At 43.6% G+C, this 18,236-nt stretch overlaps 2 protein-coding genes across 4 annotated transcripts in view; both read right to left on the bottom strand.

The window, feature by feature from the left end:
* TXK (TXK tyrosine kinase) overlaps window positions 1–6,083 on the bottom strand; it is a 63,927-nt gene extending 57,844 nt beyond the window's left edge. For both annotated transcript variants that reach the window (XM_059383533.1, XM_059383551.1), the window contains exon 1: window positions 5,948–6,083. In XM_059383533.1, the coding sequence (XP_059239516.1) occupies window positions 5,948–6,035 (88 nt within the window). In that variant the 5' untranslated portion in view covers window positions 6,036–6,083. The remainder of the gene's footprint in view (window positions 1–5,947) is intronic.
* Window positions 6,084–8,417: 2,334 nt separating this feature from the next.
* TEC (tec protein tyrosine kinase) overlaps window positions 8,418–18,236 on the bottom strand; it is a 140,863-nt gene continuing 131,044 nt past the window's right edge. Inside the window, exons 15-18 of one of the 2 annotated variants that reach the window (XM_059383564.1) lie at window positions 14,275–14,339; window positions 10,549–10,667; window positions 10,308–10,465; window positions 8,418–9,085 (exon numbers count right to left, since the gene is read on the bottom strand). In XM_059383564.1, coding sequence (XP_059239547.1) covers window positions 9,002–9,085; window positions 10,308–10,465; window positions 10,549–10,667; window positions 14,275–14,339 — 426 coding nt within the window. In that variant the 3' untranslated portion in view covers window positions 8,418–9,001. Of the gene's footprint in view, window positions 9,086–10,307; window positions 10,466–10,548; window positions 10,668–12,408; window positions 14,169–14,274; window positions 14,340–18,236 lie in introns of those variants that run through there. The other variant, XM_059383572.1, reaches the window with a different exon arrangement.

Raw genomic sequence — 18,236 nt, forward strand, 5'->3', positions numbered from 1 at the left:
CTCTCTCTCTCTCTGCCTGCCTCTCCATCTACTTGTGATTTCTCTCTGTCAAATAAATAAATAAAATCTTTTAAATAAATAAATAAATAAATACACAGAACCTTCCAGAAGGAATTGCTGGTATCACTCAGCAGGTGGGAAAGATATCTAGGCACTAGGCAAAGGCCTTCCCCTACTCACCTGTAGGACTACAAGCCGATGAGTAGATTACAAACCCCAAAATATCCCCAGGGTGACCTCTGCTCTCTTCTGCAGTCTACGATTTCGGAATCAGTGTTTTCAAAAATACTTATTTTTCCTGATTCAGTAGCAAAGGCACAGACCTATGCTGCCACTGATTTAAGTATGAGAAGGTTTTTCTTCTCCCTGGAAAACCAGGAGCAGTTGTGGGCGGGAAGGCCAACCTCTGCCTTGTTCACCATTCCATTCCTTCTGCCCAGCAAGTTGCTGCCCGAGAAATAATTGTTCAGTAAATGAAAAAAGAAAGTGTGTGTGTGTGTGTGTGAACACCGATTAGTTCCCTGGTGTTCCCTCATTTGGCATGACTTTCCAAGCCACTAGGCATCTTTATTTATAGACTGAAATTTCAATTCCCTCTGAAGCAGATATCCGTGATTATTAGTTCTGTGGTCGTTTTCGATTCACAGCTTCACCCAGGTTTTCGAGGTCAGTGAACAAATGGAGAATCACTTCTGTAGGCAACCTGGGATTCTGGAAGCCATGCTTTGCAGAGAAATTAACCTGCAGAGAGAAAACTCTTTTGTGCCTTTGGAAAATTCCGGGTTTAGGCAGAAGCTCGTGCATATCAAAGGCCCCTGCCAGAGAGACTAAAATGCCCCAGAGATGGGCAATGACTATTTGCCCGCTGGAAGGGTTGAGGATTATCTCAGGAAGGAGCCAGCCGGTGCTTCCTCTCCCAGGCTTATGCCTGCGCTGATCTTTTCACCTGCTTCTTATTCCCCTGGCAAGTATCTTTAATTATATCCCAGGTCCCTGCAAATCAGGAAAAGGGCACCACGTCCTGGTGTAATCCCTGTGACCTTTCGGAATGACACATCTCTCATGGGTTAGGCAGTCCAACCTCCCCTTTGAGCTGGGGCTCATGTTCCTTCCTGGGAATCCTTTTTTCCACACTTGTCTCCCTGGCACAAGGCTCCTGGCGCCTCCGGACGGGGGTGGGTGGCCACAACGAGGCTGTGGGGGAACAGGCTTCCACCAGGGGGCACTGGAAGGGAGCAAATGTGAGAAGCACCATTTCTCAGAACAGCTCCAAGGTCGCCTCCCCCAGCTCCCAAACACCTGTCGGATACAAGGCTGTGGCCCCAGCCCTCTGGGAAGCAAAGTTGGTGGCTTTCCCTCCGTTTCTAGTGTTCTGAGGTTTACATCAGCCTAACCTCATCTTCATCCCCTGGCATGTCCGACGTCACTGTTTCATTCTGAATCAGAGCCTCAAGTGAAATTTATTCCTTCTGAATTTGGTCATCACTGGCAGATGGCGGCTGCTTTTTATTTGAAAACTGAAAGAACTGGCTCGGTCTCGAGAGCTGTCTTGAACCTGGGGGCGGGCTAGTTGAGTCGCCCAACCCACACGTTCCAGGCTGTGGTTTTAAGGCGAGGAATTCTGGTGGCAGCTGTGTGTGCAGCTGAAGGGCATGGAGGAAAATGAAAGCCTGTGGCTTTGGGGAAATGGCTCTGAGTGATTGATTCGATGTTCACTGCAAGCTAGGTGCCATTGTTGCCAGAAATTCCCAGAAAGACCCAACGTCCTCATGATGATCGTAAATTCTGTTTCTTAAGGACCTTTTAAAAGCAAACACATTTTAATGGACTTAACCAATGTCACCTGGGAAGGGGGACGCCCAGCTAGCTTTCCTTTAGCGTGAAATTCTACCTCTGATCAGGCTTCCGAAAGGTTTCGCTGAACCAAGAATCCACAGCCGTGGGGTTCGGAGGGAGGAAAGAGGAAAGGAAGAAGGCAGGACAGACAGGACGGAGGACGGGAAGGAAGGAGGGAAGAAGTCAGACACTGAGTTTTTCCAAGAAATGTTTATTCAGTTTAGAAAGCTATCCTTTTTTCTGAGTGTATGCCCTCTATATATTTGAGCTATTAAATTATCCTTGCCTTGTGTATACACTTCCCCTTGATATTAAAAAGACGCTCCTTCTAAGAGGAATTCTAGAAGCACACTCCAGGGTGTTTCCTTTTGATTTTAAAATGTCCCTGCTTCTAAGAAAGGATAGTCACCGGAAAGGTCAGTCTTTTCGCTTGTATTGACAAAAGAAGTTAACCCTATGTCAAGCCCCAAACTGTTTTTGACATCATCTTGAGTCTTCCCTTAAAGTAAGAGGAAGAGCTACTTCTAGGGGATCCTAACAGAACACAAGTTCCCAGCTCCTGGGACAGTCAACTGATACATTTGGGGGTACTTGGCCAGGCTGGGGCCCGAGGGGGCCGTGGGTGTGGGGAAGGAGTGAGGAGCCTCTAGAAGCCTCAGAAGCTGGGTGGGATTCTGGGCAGCAGGGGTGATGGTGTCCAGGGCGTATAAAGGATGAGGGAAGGCAGAGCCTCTCTGAAGACCGCACATCTGATCCCATCCTAGCCAGAGCACCCCCGAAGGCACCAAATATTCCTGCATCTTGAAGCCATTGTTTGCTCTGTGTAAGAAGATTGATTTTTTTTTTTTTTTCCCCAGGAATGAGCTGATGTGAGGCAGACGGAGTGTCTTGCAGACAACTCCGTTCTGCCCCCAGGTCTCAGAGCAGAATTTTCTAGAAGACTGATGTCTGTGACCTCCGAATTCGTGATGAGTTCACAAATATCACACTCAAGACAGGGAGCCAGCTCGTGATATGAAGTGCTCAGCCACAGGAACTGCTGACGGGGTTGGCACTTGTGCCGGAAGCAGAGTCCACTGACCCTCAGTGGCAGGAAGTGCACAGATGACACTGGCCAGTGGGCTTCGCGGAGGAACAGTGGGGGGGATCTCAGCATGCTGGGAGACATGGAAACTCACAGACGTCGTCATCCCCGGTATCATTATTACGACAGACTTTAGGCAGTAACAGGGGGATCAAAGTTGTTTAAAAACAAAAGACAGATCTGCTAGTGTTCATGGTAACTTGAGGAAATTCTCTATGTTTGGTCAAGGGGAACACCTCCAACAGGAGGCAAAATAATGGTAGAAGTGGCCATGTTTGATTTTGGTCCAACGGTTCTTCCTGCTTTGGCCGCCGAATTCATCATCTGTTGTTGGAAACAAATCGTTATTATCTCACCGTTTCTGTGGGTCGGGAGCCCAGGCATGGCTTAGGTGGGTGCTTAGAGTTAAAGGTGGAGAAATTCACGAAGCTCATGAGACTGGAGTCAAGTTGAGTCGATCCACTTCCACGTTTGCTTTCATGGCTGTCGGCAAGCCATGGTGCCAGCATCCATTCCTCATGACGGGGATCCTCCTCAGGCCACCTGAGAATGCTCACGGCCTGGCAGCCAATAACCCAAGACACAGCCCAGGAGCACGAAGTCAGAAGCCACCGTCCTTAGACAACCTCACCTCGGAGAAGACACTCTACCACTTTTATCACCTTCTACTCATGAGAAGTGAGTTACCAGGTACGATTCAGACCCGAGGAGAGGGATTGCATAAGGGGTGAACACTGGGAGGTGGACACCACTGGGGCCATCTTAGAGGTCGCTGTGCAGCTGCCCTCTTTATCTTCATATTAATAATAATAGTAAAGGGGCATCTGGGTGGCTCAGTGGGTTAAGCCTACGCCTTCGGCTCAAGTCATGATCCCAGGGTCGGAAGGAGCCCTACGTCAGGCTCTCTGTTCAGCAGAGAAGCTGCTTCCTCCTCTCTCTCTCTCTCTCTGTCTGCTTCTCTGCCTACTTATGATTTCTGTCTGTCAAATAAATTTTTTAAAAATCTTAAAAAATAGTAAAGACAGAAATATAACTTGGTAGGGTTGGTGTAGAAATCAAATACAAGGAATGAGAGGGGTTTTCAAACATAGGGGCCCTAGAAAGGCCATGTGATCAGGTGTGCATACCTGACCCCCAGATCTATAGGGAGGGGAGTCTGGAAATGGACCATTTTTGTCAGTATCCCATCCATGCTTCAGGTGCACTAAGATTTAAGAATCATTCATATACATCATTTTCCCCCCTTCTACTTCATAAATTGGGAAGAAAAGAAAGGCAGAGAAATCAGGTGAAAATGAGGTAGGGGGGAAGGAAGAGGGGCGTTTCCCAAACTCCTCGTTCTCCCTGGGCTTTGTCCTCTAAATAATGCTACTGGGCTGCTCTGTCCTCAGGACCACAGTTAGTGGGTAGGAACCTTGACCATACCCAGTGATGTTTCACAAATTAAGCTTCACGGGAGCAGCACTCTAATACCTCGCTCAGGCTCTCCCCACCACGCAGTCCGACCAATATCTCACCTTCTCCATGCTCTCCTCCGCTATAGCAGCCTATCAGGCGAGACTTCTATGACAGCTCTTAAAACAACAAACATACTTGGCAAATGACTCTGGCTTGGCAAACACATACAGACACTTTTTGATGAGCAGGAATACACCTGGAGGCATCTCTTGGTTTTCTTTCATCAATGGTAAACACTTAAGTGTTTTACCCAGAAGCAAATAGAGCCATGTCTTCAGGGGGGTTTATGGCAGAAATAAACAAGGGATAGTTACATGGAACAAATTACCAGAAGCTGGAAGAGATGGTGAATGTTCATCAAATCCATGCCCTTCCGGGCCAGCCAGAAGGACCCTCACAATAGCCCCGCTGAGAGGGAGTCTCTCATCTAATCCCTTTGGCAAACTAATCCTGTCTCAACCCTTGTCATTATTTATTTTATATATAACCAAATCTTTCCTGTTAAAATTTACAGTCTTTTCTCTGGTTCTAACCTCAGGAGAAATGAGGTACAGATGCTCACACAGCTTTTAATAAAAAGATGATTAAGTCACTGCTCACCTTCGTTCTACCATCAGGGGGTGGTGGGAGACACAAAATGTTGCTTCTTAGCTCTTTCTGCTTGGCTCTGGTTAAATCTGTAATTCTGATAACGGGCAGCCCCATTTCGTCTATGAGGGGATCAAGACTGTAAGTTATATTCAGGTCAGTACAACTGGAATAGCCTGGTTTATTTTTTACAGATTCTACCATCAAGGGTTGGGTCCTGGGAGGTGATGTGGCTTGAGCAGGTGACATTGACAGATTGCCACCAGTGTTTCCTTTTGCCACTGAAAAATCAGAAATGCCAAAAGCTTTGTTAGCTCGTCTTTGGTGGCTTTAATCTGATATGACTGGGCTTTGCTAAAGCTGGGTCCTCTAGTCATCCAGAATTAAATTCAAAGACAGCATTTTCCTTCCTTGAGTTCTAACGATATTTTGTGTATAAGGCCCTCATAGAGCTGAATTAATAAGCATTTTCAAAATTGTACGTGGACCTTAACAGTGTTCCACAGCAACTCCAAAATTAAGATCATGAAGGATGTGTCATTTTTAGCTAGTGTTTATGCTCTCTTGCTGGCAGGTGGACAGAGACAGGGTACCGTTTTACAGAGAAGGACCTGACACAAGAAGTGGCCAAAGGTTAATCACCGAGCCAATCCAGAAGCTGAAACTTGGGTCTCCCAGCCTTCAGCTAGGCACTCTTCCCATTCCATATGGCCCTACAAACAAACACTTTTCAAACTGCATTTCCATGCACACACAGAATGAAGGACATTGTTTTGTTTCCCTTTGCCTTCTCCACGCTGAGCATTTGCCAACATTACATCACTACAATGGTGGTTTGAATAACACACAAAACCCCATCACAACAGCGGGGGAAACTCTCCTGAAAGTTGCACAAGCATCGTGCCATCCTCTGGCGATCAAGAGTTAAGTAACATGCCCAGAACCAGCCCTGGAGGGGAAGGACGAAGCCATCTTACTTACAGGTGGAAAGAATCATGGCTGTGACTCTGCAGGGAGCACACCAGACAGCCTTCAGTTCTTCAGCGACGCTCCAGTCACAAAAACACATCTTTTAACTGAAATCATAGCTTGCCCGAGGTGTTTCTCACGAGCAGAGTTAACCCCACCTATTTTCCTGTTCTAAAAACCTCAGAGAAGTGTGTGAATGACAACCCAATGGCCTATATAAGCAAGCTCAGTAATCTCCATCCAGATCTCTGAGGGCGGCTGCCCTTGGTTCCTCATTCCAAACTGTGTGGGTGACTCCAGCAAACGCCAGTTTCAAGAAGTCACAAAATTTTCATGCAAGAGACCTAAAAAATCACTTAATCAAACTGCCCTCTCTGGACAGAGAAGGAAACCGACCCACAGATAGGACGAGGGACACAGTTAGTGGTAGAAGCAGAATTCGATTCTAGGTATTGGAGTATAAAGTCTAGAATGTTCTGTCCTCCTACTCAGGACTGACACTTCAAGGACCATATTATGGAAACTTCATTTTTTTTTTCCTGTGGGGATAGAAAGCCAATTCAATAATATACCTCAAAGGTGACTGAGCCCTGGCTGAGAAATACAAAAGCAACATAGATTTTTTAAAAAAAAATGTACTTAGGAGTTTCACGTCATCCCTTTGGAAAATATAATCAAAAATCAAAACTAAAGGGAACAATTCTAATGGGCACAGAGCATGTGCATGTTGCCCTTCCTACTTCCTGCTTTATAGATTAAGATCTCTTGAAGCGTTCTGGGTGGATTCTTCTATTTTTACTTCACTTTTTGCCTTTCTTGTGCTTTCGTACAAAACCTTCTGCTACGTTTGGGTGAAAAATGTAAAGATTCTTTTGAAGGAGATGTTCCCAAATGTTGCAAAAAGTTGTTCCCAAAAGAACAAGGGAGCAACCGTCTTGTTCTTCCATCAGAAGTGCGCGCAACGATGAGTACAAGAACTGTACTTGGTCCTCACGTTTCTTCAGCACCCCCCAGCACTTGGAATACGGCTGCTCCAGGTGAAAAGGGAGGTATGGGACAGGACGGGGGTGTGGGAGGAGTCCAGGTGAAGGAGAAAGATCTAAACGACAGCACTCACCCTCAAGTATGACGAGTATGGCCAACTCCTTGAAGGAGCTACAGTTCGGTTAAAAGGGGGGGGTGCGTGTAAGATGGGGGTACGGTTAAACAGGAAGATGAGGAGGAAAGTGGCAAACAGACTGTGACGAGACTTAAGGTGGGTTTTTGTTTTGTTTTGTTCTTTTTCATTATAAGGAGGAGAAGGAAGGATAGAAGATAGCTTTCCGTGGATGGACAGACCAGAAGGAAAGAGATGGTTCTCCAGGGTCTTAGGGAGGTACCGCTCAGGGCAGCCAGTTGGACAGCTCTGTGTTCCCACGGCACCTGTGGCCCCGGGGACACCATGGTAGTGCCCAGAGCTGCTGAAACTCCTACAGTAAGGCCCTGTGTTGTATGTGTCTCAGCTTTCTACCCTCATAATATCAAAAACAAAAAACTCCAAAAAGAAAAAAAGGTGTGTGGCAATACATGGCCTGTCATATCAATAACAGAGACTGTTTCTTCTGGGCTCGTGAGAAATGAAGTTTCCAGCTCAGCTGGAGTCTTGGTCAGAGATCGTGAGAACGGTCAGAAACGCACTCAAATAAACTTGAACATAGGGTCTACTGTGAGGCTCTTCCAGACAATCTCACGGATCCAGGAACCCAAGTCCAACCAGATCTCCAGAACCCCATCTGGAGACAGCTCTACACACCAGGCTCTCCATTTGTCCTGGTCTCTGCCAGAATTTGCGCTTGCCCCTGGGTCTTGCTTGCAGTGGGGGCGGGCTCTGTCATGAATGTCACCTCAGCATTCTGCCCCAGAGCCCAGCACCCCCACTCACAGCATCTGTGTCTTGGGGCAGATTCTGAAGATGTAGAAAATCATTAATGGCTTCTAGTTCAATCTTTTTTATTATAAGTTATTTGTTTGAGAGCAAGAGATAGAAAAGTATGAGTGGGGGGAGAAGCAGAGAAGGAGAGGTAGACACCCTGCTGGGCAGGAAGCATAATGTGGGACTCGGTCCCAGCACCCTGGATTATGACCTGAGCCGAAAGTGAACGCTTATAATTGACTGAGGCTCCCAGGCGCCCTGCCCCAGTTCCATTTTTACCTAACACCAATTAGTGATGGATAACATGGGCAGGTTCACTCCACCCAAACATAGGCCTGGTTGGGGGTTGAAATTAGACAGGCACTCCCAAACATGCCTGCCTATGTGGCAGGAGGCATTAATGGTAGAAAGGTCCAGACTTTCTTTTCTTCAGTAAGGAATATTTGATCTCCAGGGGAAGAGAAACTGACAGCTGCAAGGCATAGTCCCTAGTCCTAAAAAGGTAAGTCCATACATTACCGAATTAAAATTTTTAAATAAAAGACAACACGTTTCTTATAAATATATACCTTTATATATTATATATATTTACAATATATACAGCATACAAATATTTTTTAATGTAATACTAATGGCAGTCTTGAAAAACAGATGTTTTCAAAACAGAAGAGGGGTACTTATCCAAGATGGGTTTCTGATTCATCCAGAACCCACATTCTAGACAATGCCTCAGGCCCAGATTTCTGTAGAAGCCAAAGGAAAGAGAAAGGTTGCAGGAAAAAGGCTCTAATTCCCTTTCCCTTCCCAAATATCCTGACCTTCCACGGACATCAGCCAACATGGCCCCATATATACCCCTAAAATGGGAAAACCTTGGGGTCTAGGCATCGTATCTAGCACGTGGTGGGCACTCAAATATTTGTGGGATGGAAAAAAGTGAGTGTTTTTAATCACCATCTCTCAGGCAACATTTCCATAACCTAAAAGATTCAGTCCCAGAACTAGGACTGGTCTAGATGCAAATGCTTTAGGTTTTTCCACTTTGTAAGTAAAACTGTCTATATGTCCAAGTGCTAAATAAATTAGAAGTTAGCCACAAAGTGCCATTTCTTCCTCATGCTGTGGAATCTGGAAGCCATGGGTCAAAACACCACTCATCTTCCAGAAGTTTCTTCATACTCGACTAGTTCATCTATTGTACGCAGCAAATCTTCAAAGGAAGGCCTTCCCTCTGGTTTCTACAATTGAAAATCAAAGAGAAACTGTGGGTTCCAGAATCCAACCCCAAAATAATTTCTCACATTCAAACTCACATAACATAGCACACAAGTGTAAGACACTCCTTGTTTTGGGACTTGAACACTTAGGTGTCTCCAAATGGGTCTACCCTCACCTACATGTACTGTTGGTGGACACACATTTCCATAACATTCCTTTTGTGTCTCCATTCAAGAATCTAACAGGGCTCTTTATTGCCTGCAAAATCAAGTCTTGCTAATTTGCGGTGCCCTCTATAACCTGCCCTCTCCCATCCTCTTGCTACTCTATCTCATTTTCCACAAAACCCTCACGTGGGCTCTCTGCTCCATCAGAACAATCTCTACCCTCCTGTACGCACACCACACTCATTATCACTGCCTTGCCTTTCTCACGCTGTCCTCTCCTACCCCCACCAACACTTCCTGCCCAGGCCTCTCCCACCCCAATCAGTGTTCCTTTGGAGACATTACAGTAAGAGACCAAAAGCATGGGCTCTGCTTCTCTGTAGCAAAATGGCCTTGGGCAAGTGCCAACTTCAGGAGCCCTGGTCTCCTCATCCACAAAGTGGTTATAGTAAAAATCTCTGCACCTCTAAAGGTTGTTTTGAGAAGTATATCTAAAGCACTTACTACAGTGCCTATCACACAATAAAGCTAATATTATTATCTTTCAAAAATTATTATGGTGTCTCATCTTTTCTACAAGGTGCCATTTCAATACACCAGGAAGGAAAACTTCCAAAGACTGTGAGTCAAGAGATCTGGGGGAAGTTGAGGTTTGGTGAAAGAAACCCCCTCTGGTGAAAGCGTAATAATTCAACACTACAAGTAGTCCAGTGAGAGAAGAGCTGCTTCTCAGGACTCATTCCCCGCATCCCGGACTCAGGCAACCATGACAGGACTTCCGCTTGGGAGAGGGACGGCAGCCTGAATTTATGATCCTAATTATTATCATTTTCTGCTTCTTCACCTTTTTCTTCCCATTATTTGGAACTGACTTGAGAGGGCTGGTGTTCTACCTAGTTTGAAATCGTGTAACACATGCACTAACTCCCTAGGCTGTAGAGACCACGCATGATTAATCCACCAAGCCCAGATCCCTAAGTGTTTTCAAGATTCAGAAGGAAAGCACAACTAGGGTCGGGCCTGGTTAGTACTTGGATGGGAGAAGGAAAGCACAACATTTTTTTTTTTTCTTTACCTCCTGCCAACATCTCAGCATCACCTCATACACATGTTTGGATGCCAGCTTCGGCCTGTAGAGTCGGTGGCCCCGCGTAACCATGGTTACCACTTCGTAGTTGGTGTTTTTCTCGAAAGGCATTTTGCCTTCAGTGAATATTTCCCACATTAAAACACCTAGAAAAGGATAAAGGATCACCAAAGGATGCATCCACTTACGGTTCAGATTAGAGCTGGGGGAAAATGGACCGTGTTCTTACCAAATGACCAGACATCTGATTTGCTACTGAAGCGACTGTAGTTAAACACCTCAGGTGGACACCACTTCACTGGAAATTTTGCACCGGAAGAACTTGTGTATTGATCGTCCAGAACATACCTAAAGGAAGACACGCCACAGGTTTACACCTCTGGTTTATGATCTACATGTTCTTTACCTTCTTTCCCCCCCTCTTAGAATCAAAAACACAGTTGACTGAAGTCCAACGAGCATCCGGTTGAAGCTAAATGTTTGCCTCCGTGGCCACGCCTGGTGATTTCCATCTTCCTCTCAGCTTGAGAGGGATACATGGTAACATTCGTAGCTGCACTTCCGTTTTCTGTGTGTTTTTCTTTTTTATGAGGCAATAGAGGCAGGACACAATAAAAGAGTTGGCTAAGGTTTTTTTTTTTTTTTTTTTTTTTTTTTGGTAAGCAATTCTGTTCTTTAAACAAAATGTAACCCAAAGGCCCCACACGTAAAACATCTAAAGCAGAGCTGCTCTAAAGGAAGTGGTGCAGAGTGTTTGGAGGCACATGTGCTCTCGGCCCCCACGAGTACACGGGGTACAAGTTAAACCCACAGCAAGTGAAAAAAGCAAATTGCACAATGACAGAGGTAAATGGAGGAGTATGGATTTATATACCATGACATCCCTCCCTCACGTGCGCACGCGCACACACACACTCAAAACGATACTCTGTAATTTTTGCTATGCACACATACTTACGTCCTTCTGGAAGGACACACACAGCCTGAGAACTTTGACTACCTCTGGGGAGGACTCTGGATCTGGGAGGTAGAGATGGAGACTGAGGCCCTTTCTGTAATGTGCTCCATACGTATTTACAAAAGGAATGTGCTTACGTAGTATATGAACACATAAAGCTAATTTTTTTTTAAGATTTTATTTATTTATTTGACAGACAGAGATCACAAATAGGCAGAGAGGCAGGCAGAGAGAGAGAGGAGAAAGCAGGCTCCCCAAGGAGCGGAGAGCCCGATGTGGGGCTTGATCCCAAGAGCCTGGAATCATGACCTGAGCCGAAGGCAGAGGCTTTAACCCACTGAGCCACCCAGGCGCCCAAAGCTAATTTCTAAAAGCTGTGAGAACGCAGCCATATAATCACACCAACTTCCCCGATGCATGGGAACAAGCCACTGTGAGTGGGATCAACGTGCCTGTCCGTCAGGGGGTCTGAGTGTTCCAGAGGGGCTGAGGCAGAAGCACAGATTTTCTGAAAGCCAGATGTGTAAAAACCCAGCATGGGAAACGGGAGGACAGCCTGTCAGAGGAAAGTCTTCACAAAAAGCACATGAAGAGCACGGGGTAAGTTCTGCTCCGACAGGCAACAGTCCTGCTCTCATGTTAAGCTAAACCCAGCCTGTGTGACCTGGTGCTGAGGTGACCCAGGCTTGTCCCAGATTTCAAGCTTTCATACCCACTGTTTCTTCCCCCTGGGATATTTTATCCTCAGATCTCTACCTCGTTGGTTGCTTCGGGCTTTCTGGTCTCTATCCAAATATCCCAGTCTCCAAGATGTCTTCCAGAGCCCGGACGTAGTGAGCATCACCCCGTCTGTGCCATCACTCAGAGTCCACCCACCTCCCCAGCCCCACATGACCTCTAGCTCAGGGGGAGCACATTTTGTCTGTAAAGGACGAGATGATCAATAAGGACAAGATGATCTACTGTTCAGGCCATATACTCTGTCACCACTGTCCAAATCTGCCTTCATTGTGTGAAAGTGGCCATAGATAACACATCATGAGTGAGGCTGTGTCCCAGTATTTACAGACACAGACATTTGAACTTCAGATTTTTTTTTAAGATTTTATTTATTTATTTGACAGAGAGAAAGAGACACCGAGAAGGGAGATCAGGAGGGGGAGAAGCAGGCTCCCTGCTGAGCAGGGAGCCCGATGTGGCGCCCGCTCGCGGGACTCTAGGGTCATGACCTGAGCCAAAGGCAGATGCTTAACAACTGAGCCACCCAGGCACCCCAAATTTCAGATATTTTTCATGTGTCCTAAAATTCTTTTACTTTTTGCCAACCATTTAAAAATTGGAAAACCAGGGGCACTTGGGTGGCTTTGTCAGTTAAGCGACACCCTTTGGCTCAGGTCATGATTCTAGGGTTATGGGATCAAGCTCCACTTTGGGCTCCCTGCTCAGAGGGGAGTCGGCTTCTCCCTCTCCTCCCTCCTTGAGCTTTCTCTTGCTATCTCGGTTGCCCTGTCTCTCTCTCTCTCTCAAAAAAATCAAATCTTAAAGAAAAAAAAAATTGGAAAACATTGTTGGCTCACAAGCTGAACAAAAAAAGTGTTGTGGGCCTGAGGCTTTGGTACACTGACTGCCTCTCGGTCACATCACTTTGTTTTTCTCTTTGTGATGCTCTCAGGTCTTTCTCTCTTCCTGAATATGAGCTGTGTACGGCGGGGGCTCATATGCCTTATTCCTGCTGTCATTCAACCTAACACCCTGGTACATAGTAGGCACCTCATTTTTTTTTTTTTAAGATTTTATTTATTTATTTGACAGACAGAGATCACAAGTAGGCAGAAAGGCAGGCAGAGAGAGAGAAGGGGAAACAGGCTCCCTGCTGAGCAGAGAGCCCGACTCAGGGCTCAATTCCAGGACCTGAGATCATGACCTGAGCCGAAAGCCGAAGCTTAACCGACTGAGCCACCCAGGCACCCCAGCACCTCATATTTTTAAGGATGGACATACGGATGAGTGATGGACGCAGAGGAGGGAAAGGACAAACAATACTTTTTAAAGGTCTTATCTAACACTCTATTTAAATTATAAAAATTAAGAGAATAAAACCACAACAGACTGGGTATTCTAAGAACTTTACCCCTAAACGCATTTCTGTGAAAACAAAAGACTCCAGAAATCTAACCCAGGCCAGGGAGAAATGAAAGTAGAATCTTTAACAGGCTATACTCCCACCTAGTGGACAGTATAACTAACATCACGATGTATACTCTGTTTTTTAATGAATTTATTTATTTCAGAACCGCTAACAAGATTTCCTTTATACTTCATCACTGAAGATTACTCCCATGCTTATTGATTCTTTTTTTTTCTAAGATTTTTAAGATTTTATTTATTTATTTGACAGAGAGAGACACAGCAAGAGAGTGAACACAAGAGTGGGAGTGGGAGAGGGAGAAGCAGGCTTCCTGCTGAGCAGAGACCCCATGCGGGGCTTGATCCCAGGACCCTGAGGTCACGACCTGAGCTGAAGGTAGATGCTTAATGACTGAGCCACCCAGGCTCCCCCACCCCACCCCCATGTTTATTGATTCTACAAGCTGATGTGACTATCATCTGATGCCTCATAATAAAGCATAAAGCAGTCATAATTTCCCAACAATTTGTCACCTGGGAAAAAGCTCACAATAACAGTAAAACAGATCGGTTCAGCAAGGAAACTTTTCCAAATATAATCTAATTTATTTTACTGCCTTCCATCAAAAACACACTAAAAAGCAGAAAAATCAATTAGCCTTCCTATGAAAATGATGGATACTACAAATATTTTGCTAATATCACAAAAGATGTGGTTTAAAAACAGCTCTTCAATAAGCTTCAGAAAAAGAAGTTGACACAAACTGCAAAAAAAAAAAACCAAAAAAAATCAGGCTTTCTGAACCTTCAGAGGTACATATTAATTAAACCTGAAATTTATAGAAAATATTTACATAGACTCAGCCTTACCTGGCCATTCCAAAATCTGATACTTTTACAATTCCGGCCTCATTAACTAGGCAATTTCTGGCAGCCTGGAAAACAACATTTCAATGGTGTATTAGTTACAAAGTTTTATAAAGTAGAAAAATATAAATTCTGTTTATGTTAAATTTAATATAACCCAGTCAACATTTACAGAAGGTGGGAACGTCTTTTTATAAATTCAGTTTATTCCTGTGGAAATGTCTCCAACATATATTTGAAAAAATGAGTAGAAAGAGAGGTCAGAAAGTCATATGTGCAATTAAGGCACAATTATATAACTTTGCCAACTGTCATCCCTAAACGAAGACTAAGAAGGTCAAACTACTTTCTTCCCCTCCCATTTCTATTCTTATTAAACTGTCAGATTTTCTTATTGATAATGACAACATCTCTCGAAGTACTTAATCCAGGTTCTCATTAGGTGAATTTAATAACACACAATAATCAAAGTGATAGGTAACCGATGTTTCACCCAACAGCTTTGCTCAGTAATTGGTCATCCCAATCTCAGCCAAAAAACATAACAAAGCAGAACAAAACAGCCATGTGTAACATAGTTCACCTTGTCTTTTATAATGTTTCCAGTATGTTGTGATATGTCATATGGAATTGGTCAAATATAATTCTGAATTATTTAAATTATATTTTCTTGCCTATTCTTTAAGAGCACAAAACTCAAGAAAACAGTTTGGGAAAAAGACATAGTATTTCTCAGGAGGAAAACATGGTAATATTTTTAATGCCACAAAGTATGGGCTAAGATGCATTTTTTTCCTGACATTTCTAGCGCTCTATTCTCTGCATGAGGCAATTCCACTTATATGAGATTATTCCTGCTGAATGCATTTTAAGAGTCTCTTCTCTTTTTTTTTTTTAAGATTTTATTTATTTATCTGACAGAGAGAAATCACAAGTAGATGGAGAGGCAGGCAGAGAGAGAGAGAGGGAAGCAGGCTCCCCGCTGAGCAGAGAGCGGGATGCGGGACTAGATCCCAGGACCCTGAGATCATGACCTGAGCTGAAGGCAGCGGCTTAACCCACTGAGCCACCCAGGCGCCCAAGAGTCTCTTCTGAAGTTCCCCGATTTGCCCCCATCTTGCTATAGGGATACCTCATTATTACTTCACGTCATGGTCAACAGCATTCTTTGCCCAAACGATAGGAGCATCAGAATCTTTCCTTCAGGGGTGACACAAACCTACCACGGTAATGTCAATATCATAAGCCTAAAATTATCAGAATTGCTTTCACCCAGATATGGTCTGTGTGGACAGATGTAGTCTGCCACACTCATGTAGGCATTCGATTTTCATCAGTTTTGAAAGTTCAGAAAAAGAGGAAGATGCTTAGTTCACAACTTTCAAAATGACAGATGTGTTCTTTACCATCACTGAGCATAATAACAATAATGAATGTTATCTATATCACATGTACCATACAGAGTCCTTTGCACCAGTCACGTAATGCAATCTTTAAAACAGTCTTGCAAAGGAAAAGCCTGGCGCCAGATGGTTTCACTGGTGAATTTTTGGATATGACACCAAAAGCACAAGCAACAAAACCAAAAATAGATAATTGGTCTACATTAGAATAAAAACCTTTGCACAGCAAAGGAAACAATCAACAAAATATAAAGGGAAACTACAGAATAGGAAAAATGATTTGTAAAACCACACATCTGATAAAGAGCTAATATATAAAATACATAAAGAACTCTCACAACTCAATACCAAAAAAGCAAATAATCCAATTTTTAAAAGAAGCAAAGAACCTGAATATACAATTAAAAAAAACAACAACAACCCACAAATGGCCAACAGGTCCATGAAAAGGTGTTCAACATCATTTTCATTAGGTAAATGCAAATCAAAACCACAATGAGATGTCACCTCACACCTGTCAGGATGGCTATTACCAAAAACACAAGAGAGGACAAAAGTTGTCAAGAAAGAAAAAATGGAGAAAGGGGAACCCTTGTATACTATTTGTGGGATGTAAATTGCTACAGCCATTATGGAAAACAGGCCAGAGTTTACTCAAAAAATTAAAAGTAAAATTGCCATATGATCCAGCAATTCCACTTCCAACTATATAGAAAAAGAAATGGGGGCGCCTGCATGGCTCAGTGGGTTAAGCCACTGCCTTCGGCTCAGGTCATGATCTTGGGCTCCTGGGATCAGGTCCCGAATCAGGCTCTCTGCTCAGCAGGGAGCCTGCTTCCTCTTCTCTCACTGCCTGCCTCTCTGCCTACTTGTGATCTCTGTCAAATAAATAAATAAAATATTTTAAAAAATAAAAGAAAAAAGAAAAAGAAATGAAATCAGTACCTCAAAGAGATGTCTGAACTCCCATATTCATAGGAACATTACCAACAATAGCCAAGCTACAAAATAATTAATTGTCCATCAACGATGAGCGCATAAAGATGATGTCGTCTATCTATACAGTGCCATATTATTCAGCCATAAAAAAAATCTTGTCCTTGTGACAACACTGATGAACCTGGAAGGCATTATGCTAAACGAAAGAGGCCCGATGGAAAGACAAATACTCTACGATATCCTTTGTATATGGAATCTTTACAAATTTTTTTTAAAGATTTTATTTATTTATTTGACAGACAGAGATCACAAGTAGGCAGAGAAGGAGGCAGAGAGAGAGGAGGAAGCAAGCTCCCCACTGAGCAGAGAGCCCGATGCAGGGCTTGATCCCAGGACCCTGAGATCAAGCCAGATGCAGGGCTGGATCCCAGGACCCTGAGATCATGACCTGCACTGAAGGCAGAGGCTTTAACTCACTGAGCCACCCAGGTGCCCTGTATATGGAATCTTTAAAAAAAAAAAAAATGTAGAACTCAGTATGTTCTGAAGATCTGAAGGATAGCATGATAACTATAATTAATAATACTTCTTTGCTTCCTTATAGTTTACTAAGGGAGCACACCTTAAGCATTCTCCCTGCATGTGAGGTATGGATATAATTAACTTGACTTTGATAATCATTTCATACTGTATACATATCTCAAGTCATGATGTTCTTTACTTTCAATACATGCAATTTTGTCAATTATGGCTCAGTAAAGATGGGGGGTGGGGAACAGTCTTGTGAGTAAACCAATATTATAACCCACCCACAATTTATAGATGTAGAAAAAGAACCCAAGAGAGATTAGATAACTACCCTAAAACACAACTGAAAGTCAATCAGCTCTTTATTATGCCCCAAGTCTGAAGATCGCAGCACACAGTAGCTATAGTGTGGACTCTAGGGCCAAATTCCCCGGGTTCAAATCCTGACTCCACAGTAGACTTGACTACTGGTCAGTAATTTTATCCTATTATATATATATCTCAGTTTCCTCATCTGTAAAGTGAGAATAATAACTATATCTACTTCTTAGGGTTATTATAATGACTCTATGAGTTGATATATGTTAAATTCCTATAAAAGCAATACCTGCTTAAAGTGATTATTTGATTTTTTTTAATGCTTTGCTGCTATTCCAGAAGACATGAATCCATGCTTTATGACAAGAAAGTTAAAATTAAAACACGTTAAAAAGTCCCAGGTAGAGAATCACAAGCTTTTTGGTGAAAGAATCATCTTCAAGGTTTAACAGAAACTGACAGTTCTGTCTTCAGGCTGAAAATAGACATATTTGAGAAAAACAAGCAGAGAAGAAAAAGAAAAGAAAAAAATGGGGGAGACAGGGAGACAGAGTAGGGGAGGGGAAAAATTAAGAAGTGTCTCCATCACAATATTTTAGAATCAATAATAGACTCCCTTTTCTAGTATTTTCAGCCGTTAATGTGGGCCTCCATGGTTTCCCAGTGACTTCAGAAATCAGGAAAATAAACCAAGAATTTCTGTTCTAACTTCCGCTTACATCACGTGAGGTGGAAAAGAGTGTAGGATTTAGTGAAAGGAGGAGTCAACCCTTAACT

Source organism: Mustela nigripes, chromosome 1 (genome assembly GCF_022355385.1).
Source record: "Mustela nigripes isolate SB6536 chromosome 1, MUSNIG.SB6536, whole genome shotgun sequence".
Taxonomy (NCBI): Eukaryota; Metazoa; Chordata; class Mammalia; order Carnivora; family Mustelidae; genus Mustela; species Mustela nigripes.